General features: G+C 40.1%; 1 protein-coding gene and 1 long non-coding RNA gene across 11 annotated transcripts in view; one reads left to right on the forward strand and one right to left on the reverse strand.

Annotated features, from left to right (window-relative positions):
• Positions 1–74: 74 nt before the first annotated feature.
• Positions 75–4,740, reverse strand: LOC127037516 (uncharacterized). Its single transcript, XR_007770377.1, has 2 exons — positions 3,931–4,740; positions 75–3,563 (listed from the first exon to the last, which is right to left on the reverse strand). It is a non-coding gene; the product is annotated as an uncharacterized LOC127037516 (long non-coding RNA).
• A 214-nt stretch (positions 4,741–4,954) lies between these two features.
• Positions 4,955–22,453, forward strand: part of BCAS3 (BCAS3 microtubule associated cell migration factor) — a 490,501-nt gene continuing 473,002 nt past the window's right edge. For 8 of the 10 annotated variants that reach the window (XM_050929311.1, XM_050929313.1, XM_050929312.1 and 5 more), the window contains exons 1-5: positions 4,955–5,351; positions 7,529–7,616; positions 11,305–11,359; positions 13,630–13,705; positions 16,057–16,163. In XM_050929311.1, coding sequence (XP_050785268.1) covers positions 7,546–7,616; positions 11,305–11,359; positions 13,630–13,705; positions 16,057–16,163 — 309 coding nt within the window. In that variant the 5' untranslated portion in view covers positions 4,955–5,351; positions 7,529–7,545. Of the gene's footprint in view, positions 5,434–6,334; positions 6,580–7,342; positions 7,388–7,528; positions 7,617–11,304; positions 11,360–13,629; positions 13,706–16,056; positions 16,164–22,453 lie in introns of those variants that run through there. The other 2 variants (XM_050929319.1, XM_050929310.1) reach the window with 2 other exon arrangements.

The following is a 22,453-nucleotide window of genomic DNA, read 5'->3' on the forward strand; positions in this document are numbered from 1 at the left end:
TATCAGTTTACTACATGGGGGAAGAAAGATGTCCAACTTTTTTTTTTTTTTTTGGTAAGCAAAAACTCATTAAATTTGGTCCATGAGTGAAACGTGGCTAAATGAGTTTGAAATGAGATTGCCTTTATTTTTAATTCTACTGCTGTGGCCAATAAAAATGACTTCAGAGTCCATTACTCTGTCTTGATCTGTAACGATCTTAGCCACTCGGAGCAAGATGAAGTGTATGTCATCCCGGTGGGCTGCTATTTGACCTGAAGATGTAAGATTTATGCACTTTCATTTTATTCAAATTATGTGCAGTTTTTCAGAAATGAAGCCTCAAAAGCAAATTGAACCAGTTAAAACCACTGAACTCGGCTTATTTCTGCGTCTGTGGAAAGTTTCAAAACAGCTCCTCTTTATTTGGATTATTTAAATTCAATTAAGCATTAACCGGTTACATTTAATCTTAAATATTTATGCAGTTTGACTGTTAACATTCTACAGTGTCTTTTGACAGAGCAACTCGACCTGCTTTACAAATTAATCCTCACAACACTGAACGAAGTAATTACTACAGCCTTTTTCAAAACATGGTTAGTATACATATTTTGCTAGCTCCCTGCTCAACATGTTAGTATTAACATGGTACTTTGGGCTAAACTTATTGAGTCACTAACAGTACTGGTAGTGCACAGATTGACTGACTGGATTTCTGGTAATGTGTAACTCCTCAGTTGACAGAATGTTACTGTATTTGCATTTTTCAGTTGGAAGTTAAGATCTGTATTGTTCCTGTAGTACTATATAGAATTTGTAAAGGGACATAGGCAAATACAGTGTTCAATCAACCTGCTTTACTCAAACAGCATATTCTAATGGCGGGCACTTGCCTTGATGACTTAAGTTCCTTCCATCTTTAATTACTATTCTATGGTAACATATTAAAATTCTGTCCTGCTGTGTCTTTCTAATGCATTTGGAGTTAATTGGTTTGGCCTTTATTTCTCTCAAGGTCTCGGGCTGTGAGCAAGAACTTCTTGGTTTAGAAACCCAGCCTGTAGAGTGTTTTCCCTGAAGGTGTCCACCAAAGCCTGTTTGTCTGTGTTTGAGCAGTCTTTCAATCTGGTCAATATTTTTATGATCACTTGACAGACCTTTTTTCACTTTTCTTGGGGGGTGGGGGAGGCATGTTTTTCTGAGCTGGTCACTTCTGTCGTCTATAGTTTCTTTAATCATTGTGCTTGCTTTATCTTTATCCTAATTTACGTTTTGTGGTGCAGAACATTCCAGGTACTGGTTTGGCTATGGACCCAATATACACTATGGCATTTTATACCAAATGTGTTTTGTGTTAGGTGGGTACGTTATGGTCAGATGGCTCCTACATGTGACTTGCTTTTAAATGTGCAAGGAAAAGGCCAGTCTTCTAGAATGACATCAATGGCCAGGATTATATTTTTGGAACCTAATTCTTTAATACTGGAACAATGAAACCACAGGCTAAAATTAGCTCTGCTACCTACATGTTACCATGGCTACAGAAACCTCAAATGGAATCATAGGCTTTCTGAAAATGTATAATTCTCTTTCATCCAATGAATGTAATAACATCTCTTACAGATATAAATAATGTATGGTCTAGGTTGGTCCTTAAAAGAAATTATTTCTCATACTATGGGATTGTAACTCATGATTAACAGTTTTTAGTAGGGATCATGATTTTTACTGTTGCACAGAAATTCATACACAAAAGAGCAGTTTTTAAACTAGCAATCGAGTAGCTATATTTGACTTACTGATCTATAATATTATAAGTAAAATATTAACTGCTGGCTTTAATTTTGATTCTTGCTTAGTAAACCAGTTAAATGAATAACTGCATTTTTCATCTCTAAATTTCAAAGCATTTAATAGTTCCTATTTAGCTGCCTATCTGCTATGGAATTCAAACAACTCTTCACCAGTCTACAGGCTGTTACAGGTTTGTAGTGAAAGACTGGTGAAATGTTCAGTCTTTTTTTAAAAGAATGACTTTTTTCCCCCACAAGAAAAACCCGGCTGTAACACATTAAGAATTATGTGAATCTCTATCACAAGTTACATGCAAATACACTGAAGAAAAAAGACTTTGTATACACTGGCATATGTTCACTTTTTTCTGACTATGTTGAAGCAAAATTTGAATATATCATCAAGCACATGCACTCAGGTGTGACCTCTTTTCCTTGACACCCGTTCCCCTCATTCCTCCTGTTTCCCATAGTACTCATCTGGGGCTGCAGGGTTTTCTCCATTTGCAGTGGCAGATGTCATCAGTTTAATGTTTGCTTTCTTAGTTTTGAATAAAATAAGCAATGAGAATTATATGAAAGGAAGTAGTACAAATAAAACTTTTGCAATTGCAAATGGAGATTCCCCAGAGCAAACATTCCCTACCATTTTTTAAAATGTATTTTGCTTGCTATTGTAAAGTGGCTAGAGCTTACCCTTTTCTCAGCTTTGCCTATTTTGATGTCATTTGTCTCTACATAAGTTAATTAGTCAATCAGGATGAGGAAAAAAATAAAATTTACAGCTGACTCCCCTCCTTAAGAGGCAGCACTAAATCAGATTAGGCCTGTTGAGTCATAGCCTTCAAACATTTTTCGTTGTGAAACAAAATTATATTATGTGCAAGGAGGAAGTTATCTGTTTATCAGCTAGTGGTTTTAGGGGGTGTGTGTGTGTGTGTAATTCAAGTCACCATTGTGCAGTCTAACCTATTGAACCAAAAAGTCCAGCTCTTTTCCTGTAAGGGCAACTCTCTATTGTGCAACAGCTAATAGATATAGGAACTTAACGTTTGAACATTTCTTCAGGCTGGAAAGGAAGAGTCCTTGTATTTTCTAACTCCAAATGTATCTAATACAGGATAGGTTTGTTAGAAGCATTGCCCCTCTGTGACCTGAGTGTCTAGTCAACGTTTGGGGCTTTGGGGATGTTCTAGCTGGTAACACATTGATGGAATATGGTATTTTCTTGGATGTAATCTTGTTTATTTACAAGACTCTGAGTCTAAGAAGAACCAGCCACAACAGGAACAGTTCATTAGCTTACAGCCCCCAGTCTTGTTAGCCAACTGAACAGACCAAAAAAGTCTCTGCCTAGCTTTTTCTAGGATCACACATGGCACTCACCAGTTAATGCCTGGCTTGCTTGCTTTTCCTCTTCTGCCTTCCTACATGTACCCACACAAACACCACTCAGCAGAAGATCACCATCACCTCAGCCCAAACTCTTGGACAAGTTCACGATCCCTTTTTGTCTTAAGTGGAGGGCTTCTGATTAACTCATCCTGACAATTGTTAATTGTGACTGCCATCCCTAGTACCTCTCAGCATAAGGAATTCTCACAATACATTTTTGGTGGAGTCAGAGTGCGGCCACCAAGTCTTGCTGGTGGCCTCTCTGACAATTTTTCCTAAAATACTTAACTTGAGGAAAAATAAATATCCACATATACATGTCCAAATCATAGTAATTTGTTTGCAGACTCAGTAATGAAAATAATGTACAGTTGTCTCTATTCTTTACTGGACCTAAACAAAACAGAAACACAAATAAGGTGCTTTGTATGTTCTTGTCTTTTTTCTTCTTGTTTCTTTTGATTGCTTTTTAAAAAAAGACTTGCTAGGTGGTAAGTGTGATGTGAAAGGTGATATTAACCACCATAAAAATATCATTTTTCACAGCAGATGTATTAGTCCCAGTAAGCTTGGGGACACATTAAGCCCTGGATGGGGAGCCGTTGGGTGGTACCAGGGTGATTGGGGAGGGTGAGCTTGGGGCCAGAGCCCATCACCACACAGCCAGGGAATGGAGCCCAACCCCCCATTCCCAGGGAACAGAGCCCAAAGCCCCATAGGTGGAGCCTGCCACCCAAAGGCTGAAGCCCAACTGCACCACCTCTAGGATGCTGGGGAACTCATACCAGTTGTCTGCTCCTCCAGCTTTTCTGTCTCCCCCAGAGGCGGCCATGGGCCAACCACTGCTGGCAGCCCTGGGGTGGGGCTGCTGCTTCCCCACAATCACCCAGGAGGCTGTTGCTGCAAGAGAAGCCCCTGGTGGCTACAAGTGGCTACGCTTGAGAAACACTGCATCTTTTCCAGTTAGGAACCCTCTACTCTTCTTTTTCTGTCAAAGGCCTAACTTGTATTCACTCTTCTACAAATGATGTAGATCAGTAATCACACAACTGAATCTTTCTGGATGATGGAAACTTGTGGTGGTGTAGTTTGTGGTTTCTGAGTATGAGTTTCCCTATTGATGGCACATGGCTCTACAAGAGTTGCAGTCATCTTGTAAATGTAAGGGAAGGGTGATGCAAGTGTTTGTTCTGTGCATGGCATTTTATTTCTAAGCTGGATCACACAGCTCTGTGATGACAAGGCCGTTGCAGTATGCCCGCTGAAGGCAGCAGTTGTCGGGGTTTTGTTTTACACGCAGCATAGTCCCAGAGAGGCTGATTCCAGAATGTATGTATGGAAGTGGGAAGGAAATCTAGTGTCTAATCCATCGGGCTGCTGCAGCGAGAGTGGCCATCTTAGCCCTGATGTCACCACAGCCGGTCGTGCTAACTGATGTGTTTCCCCGCCTCCAGGGTCACTTTCGTTGGGCTGCCCTCGTTCACCGCGCTGCGCCAGCGCATTCGGGACACTAGCTCAGGACCGTCCTGGCGCAGGCGGGTGGAGCTGTTACCCGCCCGACACACGCGGCTCGGGCCAGCACGCGCGGGCCCGGCCAGCCTGTCCCGTTATGACACGGTAGCTTCCAGTACCGGGGTGGGGTCCTGCTGTGACTCCCCCTTTCCGGGGCCAGGACTCGCCTCATCCCGTCCCCGGGCCTCTCAGCCTGGCCTTGTCAAGCCCCGTCCCGCTCTATCCACCGCATGGCGGGGCGGCGTCTACCCGCCCGGGCCCGGAGACGGGCGGGACTGCCGGGGCCTTGTTGTCCTTGCCTCAGCCAGGCCACTTCCGGGATTACAGAGTGACGCAGCGGACGGTATAATAGGACTCTAGCGCCTTGATGTGGGCGGTGTCGAAGATCTTTTCTTCTGATTGGCCGTTGTTCCGTGACTGACAGGATCCTTGGGCCTTGCCTCCGAGCACGTGCGTCGGGGGTCTCACGAGGGCTCTCGCGAGATCTGGATGTAAACAAAGCTCAACGGGCCCAGGCTGCGCTCTGTTCTCTCAACCTAGCCTGGCCAATGAGCGGGTGCAATCGACATTCATGTCATCGGTGTCCCGCCCCTTGCTCCATCCGAGGGTGTGGGATTGGGTGACAGGACAGAAGGGCCTGCCTCTCCTGCGTCGTGATTGGCTGTTGGGGTAAGCGTGTGCTAGGTGTCAGTCCCCGAGAGGGTCCCAAACACTGTCAGTGAGGAGCCAGGGCGAAGGAGCAACGCAGCAGGTAAGGGGGGGCGGGGACGGGGAGATGGGAAACGGGAGATAGAAGGGGAGGGGACTGGTGGAGGAGGGGAGGGAGGAGAAGGGTCAGGGGAGGGGGGTGGGAGAGGAGAATGGGGCAGGGGAGGAGGGAGCAGGGGTGGGAGAAGGGGGTGGGGACAGGGAGGGAAGGGGTAAAAGTGCGAGAGGGGGTGGGGCAGGGAGAAAGGAGAAGGGTCAGGGGAGGGGGGTGGGAGAGGAGAATAGGGCAGGGGAGGGGTAGGGGAAGAAGGGATGGGGTGGGGAGGGCAGATGGGAGTAGGGAGGAAGGGGAACAGCTAGGGTGGTGACGGAAGGAAGGAGAGAAGCTGGGAAAGGAGAATGTTGGGTGATGGGATATAGCAGGAAGGGGGATGGGTGAGGGGTGGGGATAGGGGAGGAAGGAGAAGGGTCAGGGAGGGGGGTGGGAGAGGAGAATAGGGGAGGAGGGAGCAGGGGTGGGAAATGGGGAGGATGCAGGGGAGGAACGGGAAGAGTGGCAGGGGCAGGGGAGGAAGGGATGGGGTGGGGGCAGGGGAGGAAGGGGTAGAAGTGCAAGAGGGGGTGGGGGAGGGAGGAAGGAGATGGGTCTGGGGAGGGCAGATGGGGGTATGGAGGAAGGGGAACAGCTAGGGTGGTGACAAGGAAGGAAGGAGAAAGGCTGGGGAAAGGAAGATGTTGGGTGATGGGGCATGGCAGGAAGGGGGATGGGAGAGAGGGTGGGGATAGGGAAAGAAATAGAAGGGAGGGGAGGTAGGGGGTGATGGGGGTTGGGGGTGTAAGGGGAAGGGTCTGGGAAAAGGGGATGGGGCAGGGGAGGCAGGAGGGGTGAGGAGGGATGTGATATAGGGATGTACGGGGGTGGAGGAAGGGAGGGCTAAGGTGAGGGGAGAGACTGAAGGTGCCTGAGTAAGGAGGAGTAAAATAAATTGGACTGGTCTGGTGAGCTGTGGTATCTGGGTTGCAGTTTTGGGGAACACAAGCGTGGGAGGCTGGTCAGACTCAATCTCCCAGCTCAAGAATTGCCAGTGGGGTTTCTCAGTACTCAACTAGTGATTCCCAGTAGCCATGCACTTCAGGCTCTCTTCCACCCTGGGACTCTGGTGGCACAAGAGCCAGAGTTCTGTTGCAGGTAGCAGTGCTCATGGCTGAATGACAGCAGGCACTAACTGGTACAGCTGTACCACTGGGCTCGGAACAACTCCCCTGTGTGTCTCTTAGACTGTAAAATGCTTGGAACATGGATCAAATTGTGGCCCCATTGAAGTTAGTGGTGTCAGGGTTTCATCTCCAGTCTTTATTTTCTGTACAAAGTATCATGCACACATGCAACACTAAATAATGACTACTACCTTGGGTAATGTGGTTGCAGTGACCTGGATTCAACTGTTGTTTTGTTGTTGCTTAATTGCTAATTGGATGATAGAAGCTGTTGAGGGGCATGGTTAGGACCTGTCATAATTACTGGTGTCCAGTCAATGCCTTTTGCCTTGTGGGTAAAACTGTTTTGGTTTTTCTATGTAAGAGAACTGATCTGAATTGTTCTGAACAACTGAAAGGAGAATGCTTTTTTGTGTGTGAAATCTTATGCATTGGTATTAACCCTATCCATTGTGATTGCTTCCTGAATGTTTTGTTTCCCAAGAGCATATTCATTGTGATTAAAAGTCTTATGTTTCTATAATGTATGTGTGTATTCTTTTTGGTCAATATCTCATGATTAAATGCTGCTCTTGACCTGGTGTACTGCAGTTAGTATATTTATAAAATTTGTTGTTATATATTTTCCTAAGATGTTGATGCATATGTGCAGTTTACATAATACATAGTTTCTTGAAATAAAACTCATTTTATCATGCAAGATTTTGTTTTCCCTTTTTTTTTCTGTGGAGTAGATTGGGATATTAAACAAGCAGAGATTTATTTAAACAGTGCCAGAGGTGGGTATAGTGATTTAGATGTATCTGAGAGAATGGTCCCTTCTCTTGAAGAGCTTACAGTCATCCTAGCTAGAGAAATTGACTGAAATAAATAAACATTTCCCTATAAATGATTATTTAAAAAAAATCTACTGCCCATAGGTATCTGCAGAGCAACGATGGCAACAGAATCTCCTCGCCGCCCTAGTCGATGTACAGGGGGAGTTGTGGTTCGCCCACAGGCTGTCACGTAAGCATGTTTTAGAAGATGTCCAGTTATCTTTGTCTGAAATCCCTAGAATATTCCTGTACAACAAGTACATGGCACTAATGTGGTCCCCTCAAAATCAACAGCAACTTCCTGTCCTAAACAGCACAGTTTTGTTGTGTTCAGTATTTTCCAGCAAAAGAAATTAAATAAATGCCTCTTTCCAGATTTACAAGATTATACACAGCAGGCATTCTCTTTGAAAGGGATACATTTGAGATTGGTAGGTCAAAATGTTCACCAACCTTACAAGTTACAGGGTAGATGATTGAACGCTTTATAAATAAACAAGAAAAGATTGCAAAACATGTTTGCTTGCTAAACAAACTCAGTCCTAGATACAACTGAGACATAACCAACTTGTGCTTAGTGGGAATTTGTTGATTTCCCTCCCACTGCTGTCTCTCTTTGTTCCATTCTTATATTAAAAGGTACAAAGTTCCTGTTATCGTCACTGTCTCAGTAAGTGGGGTTGTTGTGGATTTCAGTGTACTGCTCGCTCAGGAGAACAGAAAAGACAAGTACAGTGAAGATTTAAAAAAAAATGTAGTTACATATGTCCCTCCAAAACACAGTGTGTAACAGACTTTCCTACCTTTCCAAGTGTCCCCTAAGTTACCTTCACATGTCAATGGTTGAATGGTGAACATCCTTAATTAGAGTAACCAGAAAACTTGTGTAGTCCTGGCTTTGCCTGTCATAAGTTCTTTTGTAGCAGAATGGGTGAAATTTTCTCAGTGGTGGCATTATGCTGCTGACTAGTTATTTTGCTATGGTATTGCATCTTGTACTTTACTTATAAAAGCTGACAAAATACGTACAATGATAATGATGAGGATGACTGTCTATTTAGATCTCAGGATTCACTTTTTAGCAGGAGCAAATAAAATGCAGTTCTGTTTTTTTGTAGTAACTTATTCTGTGGAGTGAGCTTGTGCTCTGGAAAAACAGTAATTAAAAAAGAAAAGCTCTATAAGAATATTTGTTTATGTGCTTTTTGTGTGGTGATTATTTTCCAGGTTATGTTTTCCCAACCTCCATGTCTCAGGTATGGGTACATCACTCATCCTTTATCTCAGAATTGATTTTTTGGGGGTAGCATGCTACAAACTTGAACCTCCTGCCCTCATTTTGAATTAATAGGTTATCAAACAAATGGCAGAGCATCTTGCCAACCCACAAAAAAAGAGAAGCATATACAAAAGAGAAGCTAGCTTGAGAACTACTTCAACTATTGATTTATCAATTACCCTGCTAAAAACTAATTAGAAGTTTCATAGTTGTACTTATTTAAAAAAAAAATCAAAGAAGAAATTCTCTCAGAAGTTCTTAGCCTTCAGCATTCTGTCTGCTAACCATTGCTTAATTTCTTTCCAAGAGAGGTTTAGTGCGCGGACATCGAACAAAACATTCCCAAAGCATGCCTGCTTGGTTTACTCATTAAAGATATACTTTGGAAAACATCAGCACACATTTATGAAATGAAGACGTTACCACCCTTTTGTTAAGGCTAGTATACATAAACAGGAATTAGGTTTTAATTATCCTGTAACATAGACATGATTATAGAGGGACAGAGATCATGACCTGGCCAAGATTACACAATGAGTCAATCAGGAATAGAAAGCAGGAGTCTTGTCTTAAAGTGCTCTGCCCTAACCTCTAGGATAAACTATCTTTAACTCAGTAATCTTTTTATCCACTTTTGTCAGTTTTGGTCCAGAATAAACCGTTTCTTGATCTTCAGGAACAATTTTTCAGATTTGCCTTCATTTCACAGGGCAGGCAACTTGCTATTTTTAGAACTGATGTCCCTGGAGCTGTAGGACTGACCTGTTATTAAAGTGTATGCAGAAACTTACATCTCCTTCCTTAGTGCTGTCATGACTGGAGAGAACAAAGCCTTCCAAGTACTGAATGTCACCAACATTTTATGTGGACAAGATTTTTACACAGTTCTATATAGAAGGAAAGTGGCTGAGCCTTTTGGTAGCAGGAATCTGGATTTCTTTGTTCCAGCAGCAAGGGCAGTAGTGGCAACAAGTTGTATTTGCTGCTACTGGTAATTCTAGACTTAACGCTTAAGTCGTTGTGTTAAAACAGATTGACTATGTACCAAAATAATCATCAATCTGAAGTATGTCAAAGTTGTTGGAGAGTTAGCTGAATAAAATTTAGAATCACCACTAACTTTTAAAAAATGATATGAGCAGCTGCACATGTCCATTGCCAAGTTAGATGACTAGCATTATACTGGTCAGTCTATGTATTTTGTGGTTCAGCAGCTACACAGCATATCTGAGACACTCACCTCTCTCTTATGTAAGATACTTTAATAAAAACCTTATTTAAAGTCTATCAGAACAAATTTGCCTTGCACTATACCCCATAGCACTCTAAATTGCAGCTGATAATGAATTGCTAAGAGGAATGAGTTCCACAGCCTAAGACCTCTACTGAAAATGCCTTCCCACTAATCTGAGCCAGCTTTATCTTGGGAACAGATAGTAGAAATTTCTAGCATCTCTTAACTTCATGGTAGTGCCTAATATATGTAAGCTGGCGGGTAGTTTCCCCAGCCCAGGAAGAGAAATAATGTTTCAGCTATTAGTCTTTTAATGCCCTTTCTTCAGGGCTTGTTTTATTGTCCACAAATCAGTCACAAAACAAAAAGCAAATGAAAAACACCGAAGAATAATTCCCAAAGGCTTTGCTTGCTTTAACCAGCCAGGAGGGAAGAGGACACAGCCTTCTCCTTTGATCGAACTTTCCCTTCCTTTTACACTTTGCCGTGACATGTGACAGGCAGAGACTTCTTAATCCTTTGCAGACTTCAGTGCCCTTACTTTCTGACCAGTGTGGGATAGGCAGTTTATCAAATAATAAGGTGCTAAATTTTCCAGACTTTATGGGTATTGTAGGGTACAGTAGAATCTCAGAGTGACGAACGCCAGAGTTACGAACTGACCGGTTAACCACATGCCTCATTTGGAACTGGAAGTATGCAATCAGGCATTAGAGCCCCCCCAACTACTCCCCAAAGGCAAATACTGTAAAAGAAAGTACTATGTTAAACATAAAACTTCTAAAATAAAGGGAAAGTCTTAAAGTAAAGATTTGACAAGGTAAGGAAACTGTTTCTGTGCTTGTTTCATTTAAATTAAGATGATTAAAAGCAGCATTTTTCTTCTGCAGAGTAAAATTTCAAAGCTGTATTAGGTCAATATTCGATTGGAAACTTTTGTAAGCACAACCATAACCTTTTGTTCAAAGTTACAAACATTTCTGAGCTTTGAACAACCTCCATTCCCGAAGTGTTTTGTAATTTTGAGGTTCTATTATACCTTGAATTACATACTGTCAAGGGGTAACACGATATTTTTCTAAGTGGAATAATTATAAATGCAGTTCAGTAGGTGTGCAATGTAAAAACCAAAATGTAACCCCACAGATTTGTAAAAAAAACATACAGACTGGAATTGGAGGTTTCCCCACCGGTCAAGGCAAATGTAATTTTCTGTGCAGTTATCAGCCAATGAATTGCCAGTCATTCTTTGCAGATAATCTAAACCAAGACATAGCCTGCCTTATTTTCCCCAGTGATATGTAATAGTTAATGTATTTATGTCTGTATTTAGACTCACAGTAATTAAGAACTCTTCTTTTCCAGGGAACAGTCATATATGGAAAGTGTTGTTACGTTTCTTCAAGATGTTGTGCCACAGGTAAGGGACTAAAAAAACCCCACTCTCTTCACAGTGCTAGTAATACATATAAGTAAGTTGCAGCTACATAGTGTTATTTTGGTCCAATTTATGCAAAGAACAAAAACCAAATTTTTTAAAAGTGACTGACAGGTAATTTTGAGCTCTTCAAAAAAATTTTTTGGTCCCCTATCTTTGACACCTTAAAAGGGCCTGACTTTCAGAAAGTGCATGCTGTCTGAAAATCAGGTACCTTTGAGGTGTTTCCTATTGGACACCCAAAATCACTAGTCAGTTCAAAGTCTTGCCCAAAGTATTTAAAAACAAGGCATGAAAAATGTATCATGTATGTACTAGTGAGAGAGGGTTAAATTTGCTGCCTACTTAAAGATGTGGCAGTGGTAGCAATGAAAGGCAGAGGCCTACTTGTGAGGTGGATAGACAGCACTTTTGTGGGAAGCCCAGCCCTCCTAATTGCTGGGACTCCTACCAAGCTGGTATTTCTGGATCATGCTTAGGAACTCGTGTGTTTTTGTGTCAATGTTTGGCTAGTAGGCATCAGAAAAGTTTGATACACACCTGCTTGTTTTGCAAGTTTAACATTTGCTGGAAAAGAGGAGAGGTTTTTTTTTTTTTTTTTTTTTTTTTTTCTTCTTTTCCTCTTCCTCTCTTCTTTTCTCCACTTGCCTCAGAAGCTTCAGGTTGCTGCTGACTGGAGGAGATTTGCTAATTTACCCCTTCTCCAGCCTGCTGTGACGGAGAGGAACACATGAATCTCTCATTCTTCTTTTCCCCCCCAGGCTCCATATCTTGGGTCATTCTCCCCTAAGAATAGCCCTGGTCCTTTTGTGCTCTGTTGTTTCTAGCTTTCCCAAGTAACTGCAGAATGAATTGATATGGCTGTGGTCACTTCACTGCTGCCCACAGGGTTCTAAGTAGCAGGCTGAAACTGATGAGTGAGATTAATTTCATGCTCCTGGTATTTGGGAAAGCTGTGGACAGTAGTAGAGGAACTGTAACTGTTTACCTGTACACTCAGATAGGTAACATTGCATTGATTCATAGCTGGAATCAGTTAATAATAATAATAAATAGTTAATTATACAAGCTAGAAATTTCTTTTTAAAAAGAAATTGGCATACCCTGACTCCTGTTAGGAAAAGTTTCCCACTGACGATTCTGACTATTAGTAATTTGCCAAATGCATTTTTTCATGTTGTGATTCAAGCTGTGGTGTAAAAGTAAGGATAGTCAAACTTTTATTGAAAGAATTGTTGTGTTTTAACCAGTTCCTATACTCAGGTATTTTTTCTCCATAGTTAAACAGATGCACTCTTTGTTATATTTTACAAGTCAATTTGCCTTGTAGGCATGGAACATGCTTTGTTTTGAAAAATAATACCAACACTAATTTTTTATTTACATTTTGAGTACATATTGTTGCTTGTCCAGAATGCACACAGTGATTATACAAGTTCTTTTCATATTTAATGCAAAATGCTGCACAGTATCTTGCAATAATTCAGTTGGAAACAATAGTATTTCCTCTGTAACTCATATTCGGATTACTGCCATTTCTCCTGAGAACTGTAAAACTTAGGTTGTCTAGAACCGTCAAGAAGCTTCATTCCAATTTCTCTTTGTACCTCATCTCTTTAGGGGCATCTGTAGAATATGTTTAACTGAAGTATGGATCTACTTTGATTGAGTTACAGTGCATTCTCTTTCAAACGTAAATATTTTGGTTATATTAAAATCATAGGTATATAATTAAAATGTCGCAGTAGGAATGAGCTTCATAGGAAAGAAAGGTTTCTATTTTTTTAGCCTTGCTTATAAATTGTTTAACTGAGTCAAAAAGGAATTAAAAGAATAAATATACCTCTCTCTAAAGATCTTCTTTTTATTCTGTTTCAAAATAGTTTAAATTGACAAAATCAAGGATTATAGAAACAACTATCTTTTTTGATTTGTCCAATTTAATACAAGGTTTATGTTTCTTAGGAGCCAGTTGGCTTTTATTCCCTGTACCCGGAAGGTCTGTGGTTGTTTGTGTCTTGCCACTTTTACTTTAATAAGTGTTGCTACACTAGTTGAATTATATTTAAGATGAAATGTGTTGATCAGGGAACCACTCCTCTGAAAACCTCCCAGAAATATGGAGAGTGTAAGATATATGCAACAATTCTTGTTTTTCTTGCATTACCCGATGTGCTGTATACAGAGAGCAAAAAATAAAGATATTATACTTTTGTTTATTTTCTTTCAAGCTTTCTTTCTTTTTTGTGTAGGCCTACAGTGGAACTCCACCAACAGAAGAAAAAGAAAAAATAGTCTGGGTCAGATTTGAAAATGCAGACTTAAATGGTATGGTTTTATCTCCTTTGTTTCAGTTCTATTTCTGTATCTTTTGGGCCCATGTACAATAATTTTAAACTAGCAAAATTAAAAAATTACAGTATAGACAAGAGTTGGCTCAAACAGAACTCCTTTACTCCTCTTTACTAACCAGGAATGAATCGTTATTGTGTAAAATCCTGAGTGAATAGTTAGGCCTTTGCTCTGCAAATTTCTTGAAATGTGAAGGTGAGCGAAATCTGGTGTGGTAGGATTAATGAAGTAAGCAAATTCCAGAGCAAAGCCACTTGGCCCTCTCACTAGCCAGATCTGTTGAAAACAAAACATAGGGCTAAGTGTAATCCGTGTATTCGTAGGTTTGTAGCCTGACTCACCTAATCATCTCTCCCAGTGGCTTCATGCACACATATTGAATGGGTGCAGTGTCATAATAGACTTTTGTGTTACCTAGCAATAGAGAGCTGTCAAGGCGGATGAGCAGTAACCTAACTCCATCCTCTTTGATATCATTGAGGAAAAACAATAGCTCAAGAACAGAATATATACTTAAGCAGGACTTGTTTGCCCCTACTGGAAGCTGTTGAATCAGCATGGACAACAGACTTTGACCATCGTTAACAGGAAACGAGCATTGCAGTCTTTATGCCTTCCTTAGGCCCATAGCCATATTGAAAGGTGTGAAGAAAGTTAGCTCTTCAGATAAGACTTGAGCTGTTTTGCCTCCATCTTCCCAATAATCTTTCTCAAACAAGGAAGGTTAGAACCTATGTGGTAGGTGGTGGAACTTCAGTATGAGGTGAATGAGGGCCATATGACCACTTGCTTGAATGAACCAAACATCTTGCTCTGCCATATGGAGGTGTTAACAATGTACATCAATTTGCTATTACTAACCATGGAGCTGTAAGCCTATTCTACAAGTCATAGGCTGTAGCTCTCCAAATGCTTTCGGAGAGCTCCAGATGTTTGCTGCAACTTGATCCTCAGTGTCCTCCTCCTCACTCCTGTGGTAAAGGCTCATTCTGATCCCAGATGTGACATGATAGTATGATATGATAGGGAATCTTCATGTCCTGGTGGTAGATAGGGCAAGTTTTACTACTTGTAGCTGTTGGAATGGCACAAAGATTCCTAGTTCACAAATTTATGGATGTTAGAGATGGAAAAGACCTGTTAGATAAGCTTGTATATTTCACTGCTTCATGCGCAAGGCCAGTGCATGGTTGTTTCCTAGTAGGTTTCTTTTTCCTTGCTGTGCATTTGTAAATGTCCCAGCCACTGGGGCTTTCGCCACTTCTCTTCACTTGCCACAATATGACAGAAAATCAAACATATCCAATCAAACGTTTACTTTGCATATTCATGCTAAATTTCCTTAGTTCAGTTTAATGTTGTTAGTCTTGGTTATAATCTTGTACCATCCTGAAGAGTTCTTCTCCCTGCCTGAAGTTTATGTGCTTTTAGAACGTTATGCTTCTTGCTAACATTAGGGTACAGCGGCCTTAGCCAAGGTATAAAAACATTTGGTTATTTTAGTCTGTCTTGATATATTTCCTACAGCACCTTCATATTTTTATGTAAATTACCTTTTTCAGAGGGGTGTTATGAGCATTAGATAATATATGTAAAAAGCTTTGATCATCAAAGTGCTACATAAGTGTCATCTTTGTTATAATTATTATTTGTTGCTCCTCTGTGGTTTTCCTCTGATTTGTCAATAAGATAGCATTACGTGAACTGGCAGTAATGTAGCTTACAGATGATTATATTTGCTCAGTAAATAGACTTCTCTTTTCCTAAATAGAAGAAGTACTGAAGAAGAAATCACTGATCCCTCTATTTTCTCTGTGTACTCAATCTTTCCTTCTAAATGTGCTAATAATTTCTGTTGCTAAATCTCTTGCGTAGAAGAGCGCTGTAGACTGTATGTTTTTTGTAAACTTGGCTTCAGAGTAGTAACTGTGAAAGTGAAGGGGTGCTTTTCTAGAATTTCATGGTGCTTATAGTAAAATAACTTGATCATGTGCTAATAATCACAGAAGGTAGGAATGACAAAGACCTCTGAGTCACCTTGTCATAGCCTCCTTTCTTATGTTGTGTAGGAAGTTTCCCATCATCACTCCCTCTAAACTGGTTTTTGTACCCTCTCAAATAAAACTCTAATTGCAGATCTTATTCCTTGTGTCTAAAGGAACATTTTTTCACTATTTTTTCAGTTATAGGAGTTAAATTAAAAAGCACATTGCTTTGCCTTTAAATATAATATGAATATGGATTTTGAAAACTGTATCCAGTATACCAGACATTAAACATAATTTATCCTAACTTAATGTTTGTTTTGTTGTTTAAATCCAATGTAGATACATCAAGGAATATGGAGTTTCATGAGATACATAGCACTGGCAATGAACCCCCTTTGCTGCTCATGATTGGGTACAGTGATGGAATACAGATCTGGAGCATACCTGTAAGTACATAATAACTCTTGTCTTCAGAAAACAGGCCTCCCTGAGATGCTGATTTTATGCTATATCTAATTTTTTTTTAACAAACTATATTACTTTAAAAGTAGAAGGCTACAGCATATGTTGTACATGTAAAATGGTTTAACGTAAGATTACTATTTGATGTAACTCACACTCTTAAATAAAACTACCTAACTTTAAATCTGAGGTATTTTTTATTCGGATACTTGCTGTAAAGGTAATTTTTTGATTTGGAGCAGGGTGTAATGTTACAGAGAAGTTAATATCATATAAATATAGGGGAAGGACGTCCACCTGAAGGAGGAAGGGTAAATTCAACTGTTATATGAAAAATTATGAAAAGGATTTACGTTTCCCAGGAATGCAAGCATGACAGTATTAATAGCATTTTACAATCACAATGTGTGTCTGTCATGTACATGATTTGCAATTTTAATTTTATTAAAGTCTATATGTGCATATGGATTTAATTTTATTCTGTCATACATAGCATGCAATTTGTGTTTCAGAATGGTTTGAGCACATGGACTTAATTTGGGAAATTTTCCCCAAATTTTTTGAACTTAGAATAAAGTTTAGTATGGTATGTGATAAAATTCTTAACTCATAAAATCTAGTGTGTCCAACACTTTATACTTCAAATAAACCCAGTGAGCATATTGGATGAAATTTCTCTTCTTTGTAGAATACAGAGCCTTTCTGGAATATATTTCTCCTTTTCATCCCTCCCTGGGTGAGAAAGAGAGTAGTTTTTATGCAGCAGGCTACATTTTAGGAAATGAAATGGAATTTCATTTTCTCTTTGAAAGTACTTTTGCACACCAGCTAGGGAGCTGTGTTAAGGACTAACAATTTGGTTTTACAGGGGGAGACAGAACTGGAATTTTTCTCGCAATTTATGTCTTTCCTGCTAAAGAGGAGGAAGAAAACCTTTTTTAGAAAGTTAAAAGCCCACAGCTTGGTGGGTGGTGATGTAATATAAGAGGCCCTAATGTATCCTCCTGTACTTCATGTGGAATTTGGGAATTTGTATATTTTCTTAGATTTTCCTAAGGAACTACAGTTGTTTCTCACATTCAGGACTTTATTTTTAATGGAGCAGAATTGAACATTTGGATGCTGCTGTATTTTTGTCTTTAAACTTTTTAAAAAGAAGTATATGCTTGTAGAAAAACCAAATTGGTTGTTTACTTCTTGAGTAAGGAAGTTACAGTATATATTATAAGAATTTAGCACGAAAAATAATTTTTTTTTTTACAATTAAAACTTTTTAAACTTGAAAATATTCTTATACAAAAAGTGAGTATTTAACCTTTTAAAAAAACCACTGTGCTTTATTCGTCATGTGTATTACAGGGAACAAACATTAGGTGTCACTAAGATATTGAGCTAAAAAGTATAGTACGGCTTCAGTAGTACCAGCGATCCTAACAGGATTCTGAACAAATAAGTTAGAATACATAGAGATAATGACACTGATCTAAGTTAAAGATTTTTCTATAACATAACTTCTTTGAACTTTCTCTAATGAATTTATTTGAACAGATAAGTGTTTACTGAAAGGTGTATAGAGGCATACACCTGGTTGTGTGACATTGGACTTGTCTGGGCTAGTTTACAGGAGAAGAGATTAGAGTTTGGGTCTTGATCTGGCAAGGGATCATTTCTCTGTTGATATAATATATTCTTTCCCTGGGCATGAGGTGGGAGAATTCCTTGTATACGTCTCAGGTGACCCTCTGTAGCTGAAGAAATGAGTGTCTCTGAAGAAAGCCATCTATACTCATAACCGAGGGGAAGATTGTTATGAGATGGGGTCTTAAATGTAAGGGAAGGGCAAGAGGGATGGCAGAGGAATGTCTTGGAGGACTCCATTTTCTTCCTTTTGTGGGGAGGAAATATTTTTTTTTTGCCTGGAGGTACCATAGATAGGCCAAACAATGGCATATAACTGCTAATTCCTTGTCTCTTCTGTCAATAGAGCAGTCTCCGCACCAGCCAGTCTACATGTTTTTCCAGTGTATTTCACAATGGAATATTTTCTATTTCTTGTTATTCCTTTTTATTAGGCTAATAAATACTAAGAAAAAGTGAAAATATGAAATAACAAATCCCTATTGTTATGCTTTATTTTTGCATAATGAAGCCCTTCACCAGCTTTCAGAAAGTAATTTCTGAGCTTGAGAATGTGTTCAAGTTGATACACAAGCTGAGGCAGTTTAAAAAGGAATAGGGGGGTGTTCTGAAGACCTATAGATTCATAGACTCTAGGACTGGAAGGGACCTCGAGAGGTCATCGAGTCCAGTCCCCTGCCGTCATGACAGGACCAAACACTGTCTAGACCATCCCTGATAGACATTTATCTAACCTACTCTTAAATAACTCTAGAGATGGAGATTCCACAACCTCCATAGGCAATTTATTCCAGTGTTTAGCTACCCTGACAGTTAGGAACTTGGTGCCCCTCTTTGAGAATTCTCAGCTTGGAGCAGGACATGAGATGTCAAAGTAACACACTCTAAAATGGCAAACTGTGTTGTGACCGTGTATGAATCTAGTCTCTGAAATAAAGTGGCATTCATTGCTTTGCAGCCTCAGGAAAGTGATTCTTTGGAGGAGATTCATGATGAGTTCGAGATGGGTTATCTGTAGGTGCTATTTGATATACGTGTCTTGGCAATGTGAGCCATTGTATCTGGGATAAATGTCAGGAGGTTTGCAGTACTTCATGGTATCCGCTCTCCAGCAGCATTTGAGGCCACTAGGAAGGAGGAAAATATTTTTGGAGCAAATGTGGAAAAATTATTATTTGCTATTTGTATGCTTCATTTATGAGGGAGAGTAGTGCCACCTGGAAGTTTTTAGATCTTCAAAATCAGAACACAGATGCAAGCCTTTCCTGACTAATTAATCTGTTTTTTGTGGTGCTGGAATGGCCCATCATAAATTTAGAGACACTGATTAAATATATTACAAAGGAGAAGTCCAGTGTGGTTTCTTTGGGATCAGTCCTTTGTCGCTTTGGTCAATAAGATTTATATGCTGTGGGGTGAGAAGGGTGCTTGTTTATGCAAAGGGATTTGGTTGAGCGGCAATTTGATAAATTATATAATTATGTCACTTCCATAACTGGGCTGGTGTCAGTGGTATGTAGTCTTGATTGAAATTAAGTCTTTACTGGCATGGTGGTGGAGGGGGGAAAGATTTCCAGCTACTGAATGACCATGCCTACTTTCTGCAGCACCTAGGGTTTTCCTTTGAGGCCTTTAGGCCAGCCAAAGCTATTCAGATAGCTTGTGAGATCTGATAAGACCACAGCCAGGGAATGTGTAGCTGCAGATTATATGAACAATATTGCCCCCTTTATATGTGTTTAACAGTATAATGTTGGAATGTTTTCCTTGGCATTCATGTTATCCCTAGTTTGAGTTCCCAGTTATATATATTTTTCTAAATGGTGATATTCTGTGGATTGGGGATTTATATATGAGACTTCTATGAAGAATGGACATAGCATAACCTACGCTTGCCTACCCTCTTCCTATTGCTATTTAGGGTCCAGGTACAAGAAGAACCGGCAGTTGTGTGACAAATTGACTTTATATACAAAATTATGTCATTCACTTGGCAATAGCATATGTTCTATATTTGTATCATTTCTACGTCCTCTTAGGGTCTGGCTACGCTGCAGTTGGAGGTGTGCCTCCCAGAGCGGGTAGGCAGACATGTTAGCTCGGCTTCAGGTAGCATGCTAAAAATAGCAGTGTAGACTTTGTAGTGAGGGCAGTGGCGCAGGCCAGCCACCCTAGTAAGGACCCCCGGGTCAGGCTGTCTAGTACTTGTGCAGCTAACCTGTGCTGAAATGTCCACGCTGCTACTTTTAGCATGCTAAGTCAAGAAATCCGAAAAGAGAAATCGATACGATTTTATTTAGGAGCCCTTTCTGTTTTAAGAAGCAACAGTCCCAACGTTTAAGTGAAAAGCTTTACACTGAGGCTATCATCTGTAGCATTGTGCTTTCTTTCCTCCTTCAGTTGGACCCCTATTCAGCACATAATAAAATAATGTGCTGCAGGCAGTCTAGTTTGTGTCTGAGTGATTATGAAGTGTTTATGACAGCTACTAAGCTGACGCTTTCCATAATGGTGTTACATTGACTTCTAAACACGTTTGTAGTCTGCCTCCAGGAGTGTATGTATGTCTCTGCAGTCTGAGTGGTTTTACATTAACATTTCCTTGGAGTAAGATCTTTGACTACAGAAGTGTTACTTGCAAATGGAAGATACCATTTGATCGGCTTCAAAGGACTGAAATAATGTTTGGACTGCTGGGTGCTGAAGTAACGGCTGGAGTTCTGAGGTGTAATGTCTAAATCTGTATTGCATAAGATGCAGAAGGTATCCATCCAAACTGGTTTTCTTTGATCTTTGTTTTGAAATTGAGGGTGGAAAGGTTAAAAGTGTTTTTAAAATATGCCTTTCGAAGTGGGAAGAAATCTGGAATTATACAAAAGTAATGACTACAAGTTCCCATTCAGTAATTGTGCAATGTGGTTTTGTGTTGTGTTTGGAATTTGTTTTCCCTTTGCCCCCAGTCTTGTATTTCAAATACAATGTCAGAACCAGAAAGCAGTTGGAATTGGTTTCTGCTTAATGTGGTTTACAAGAATCTGTTTTAGATAGTTATTCGTATTCACAGAAATGCATTTTGGCTGCTTTTGTGGGTGATAACTTTTTTCATTGTACACAGGAGGTTTCAGAAGTAGAAAGTGACATCAATTTAGTTTTTCCTATTCAGTTAGAACAGAGTTATTAGGCTTTAATTTTAATAAATTTGGGAATTTTATTGACTGTTCAAAGGGAACTGCATAATAGTAAACATAACATATATTTAAATAATGTTGTAAAAGTTGTACAGTGCTGCTACTTCAAACTTGTATTGGTATGGCAGCTTACATAGTAGATTACATTCACTGATCAGAGACCCTTGGAATACTGGTCATAGTTGGGCAAGTTAAGGATGGTTATGCTATCCTCTGACTTCTCCTTTGTTTCACTGTCATAATGTAAAAATGATAGACCAATATTTACCAGCTATTAAGAATCTTAATATTTATTAGGTTAAAACTAGTTACTGCATTTACAGTAGATGTGGTGTGTGTGTGTGAGAGAATTCTTTTCCCTTCTTCACTTCTCCAAAAAGCCTGAATGGTGGTGGCTGGGAAAACCAGATCCATTCTCCCTTCCTTCCCCAGTTTAGTTAATGCTGGTAAAAGTGTCAGTGACTTATGAGGTAGGAAGCTAATGACAAATGAAGTGCTTTTCCCCCAGTTTCTTCTGACCAGAGGATCTTGGGACTGAACATGGAGACCCTGGTGCAGGCTTGCAGTAGGCACTTAGAAAAATGTGAGACTGACCAAGATATGTAACCTTTAAAAGCATCAGAAGACTTGGAGATGTGCATAGGGATAGGGACTGGGCTAATCATTCTTCTAGGTTTTTTTTTCTTTTCATACTACAACTGTTTTGAGTTATGTCAGGGTTTAAAAGAGTAGTGGTTTTGTTTTAACACACATAACTTACACAGCCAATTGTGTTGAAAAGCTGTGTGATTTATAATATACTCAGCACTTGGAGAGAGGAAGGAAAGGAAAACATCACACCTCTCTGCAGCAAACCCTTTGGCAGATGTGGTGGTAGCATCAGTAGGCTTTGTCTTTGTCTTCACCGCTAAAAAAATGGCCCTTTTTAACCTCGGAGTAACTAACACACATGAGCTATCCCAAAGCACTTTGGTTTTACTGCAGTGCAAGCCTTCCACTAATTGACTGCGGTGAGTTTACCTTGTGGTAAAACTGAAGTGCTTGATCTTCACTGTGTTTTTTCCCTCAGGATAGCTTGCACATGTTTGATACACCAAGGTAAAAAACACACCTGTCTGAGCAGTGAAACAAGGTCTTCGAACGGCATTCTATGGACCTATAAAGCTATAAAGGATCATTCTGCCCCTATCCTGATGGTTCCCCACGCACCTACTTCTTTTCTTTTTGTGGGTGTTGAGGGCAGGGGTGAAGAAACACTGTCCCAAATTACAAACGTGTGTAATCTGCAGCCTGAGAATGTTAAACCCTCTCAAAACATGTTACATTTATAATGGCAGTATTGATGCATCTGTGATCAAATGCATTAGCAAGCTGCTCAGCTACTCTTTGTATTTTATTTAATGTCCTCTGTTTTCCAGGGTGGTTGCAATTTTAACATTTCATTCAAT

Source organism: Gopherus flavomarginatus, chromosome 19, assembly GCF_025201925.1.
Source record: "Gopherus flavomarginatus isolate rGopFla2 chromosome 19, rGopFla2.mat.asm, whole genome shotgun sequence".
In the NCBI taxonomy this organism is placed as follows: Eukaryota; Metazoa; Chordata; order Testudines; family Testudinidae; genus Gopherus; species Gopherus flavomarginatus.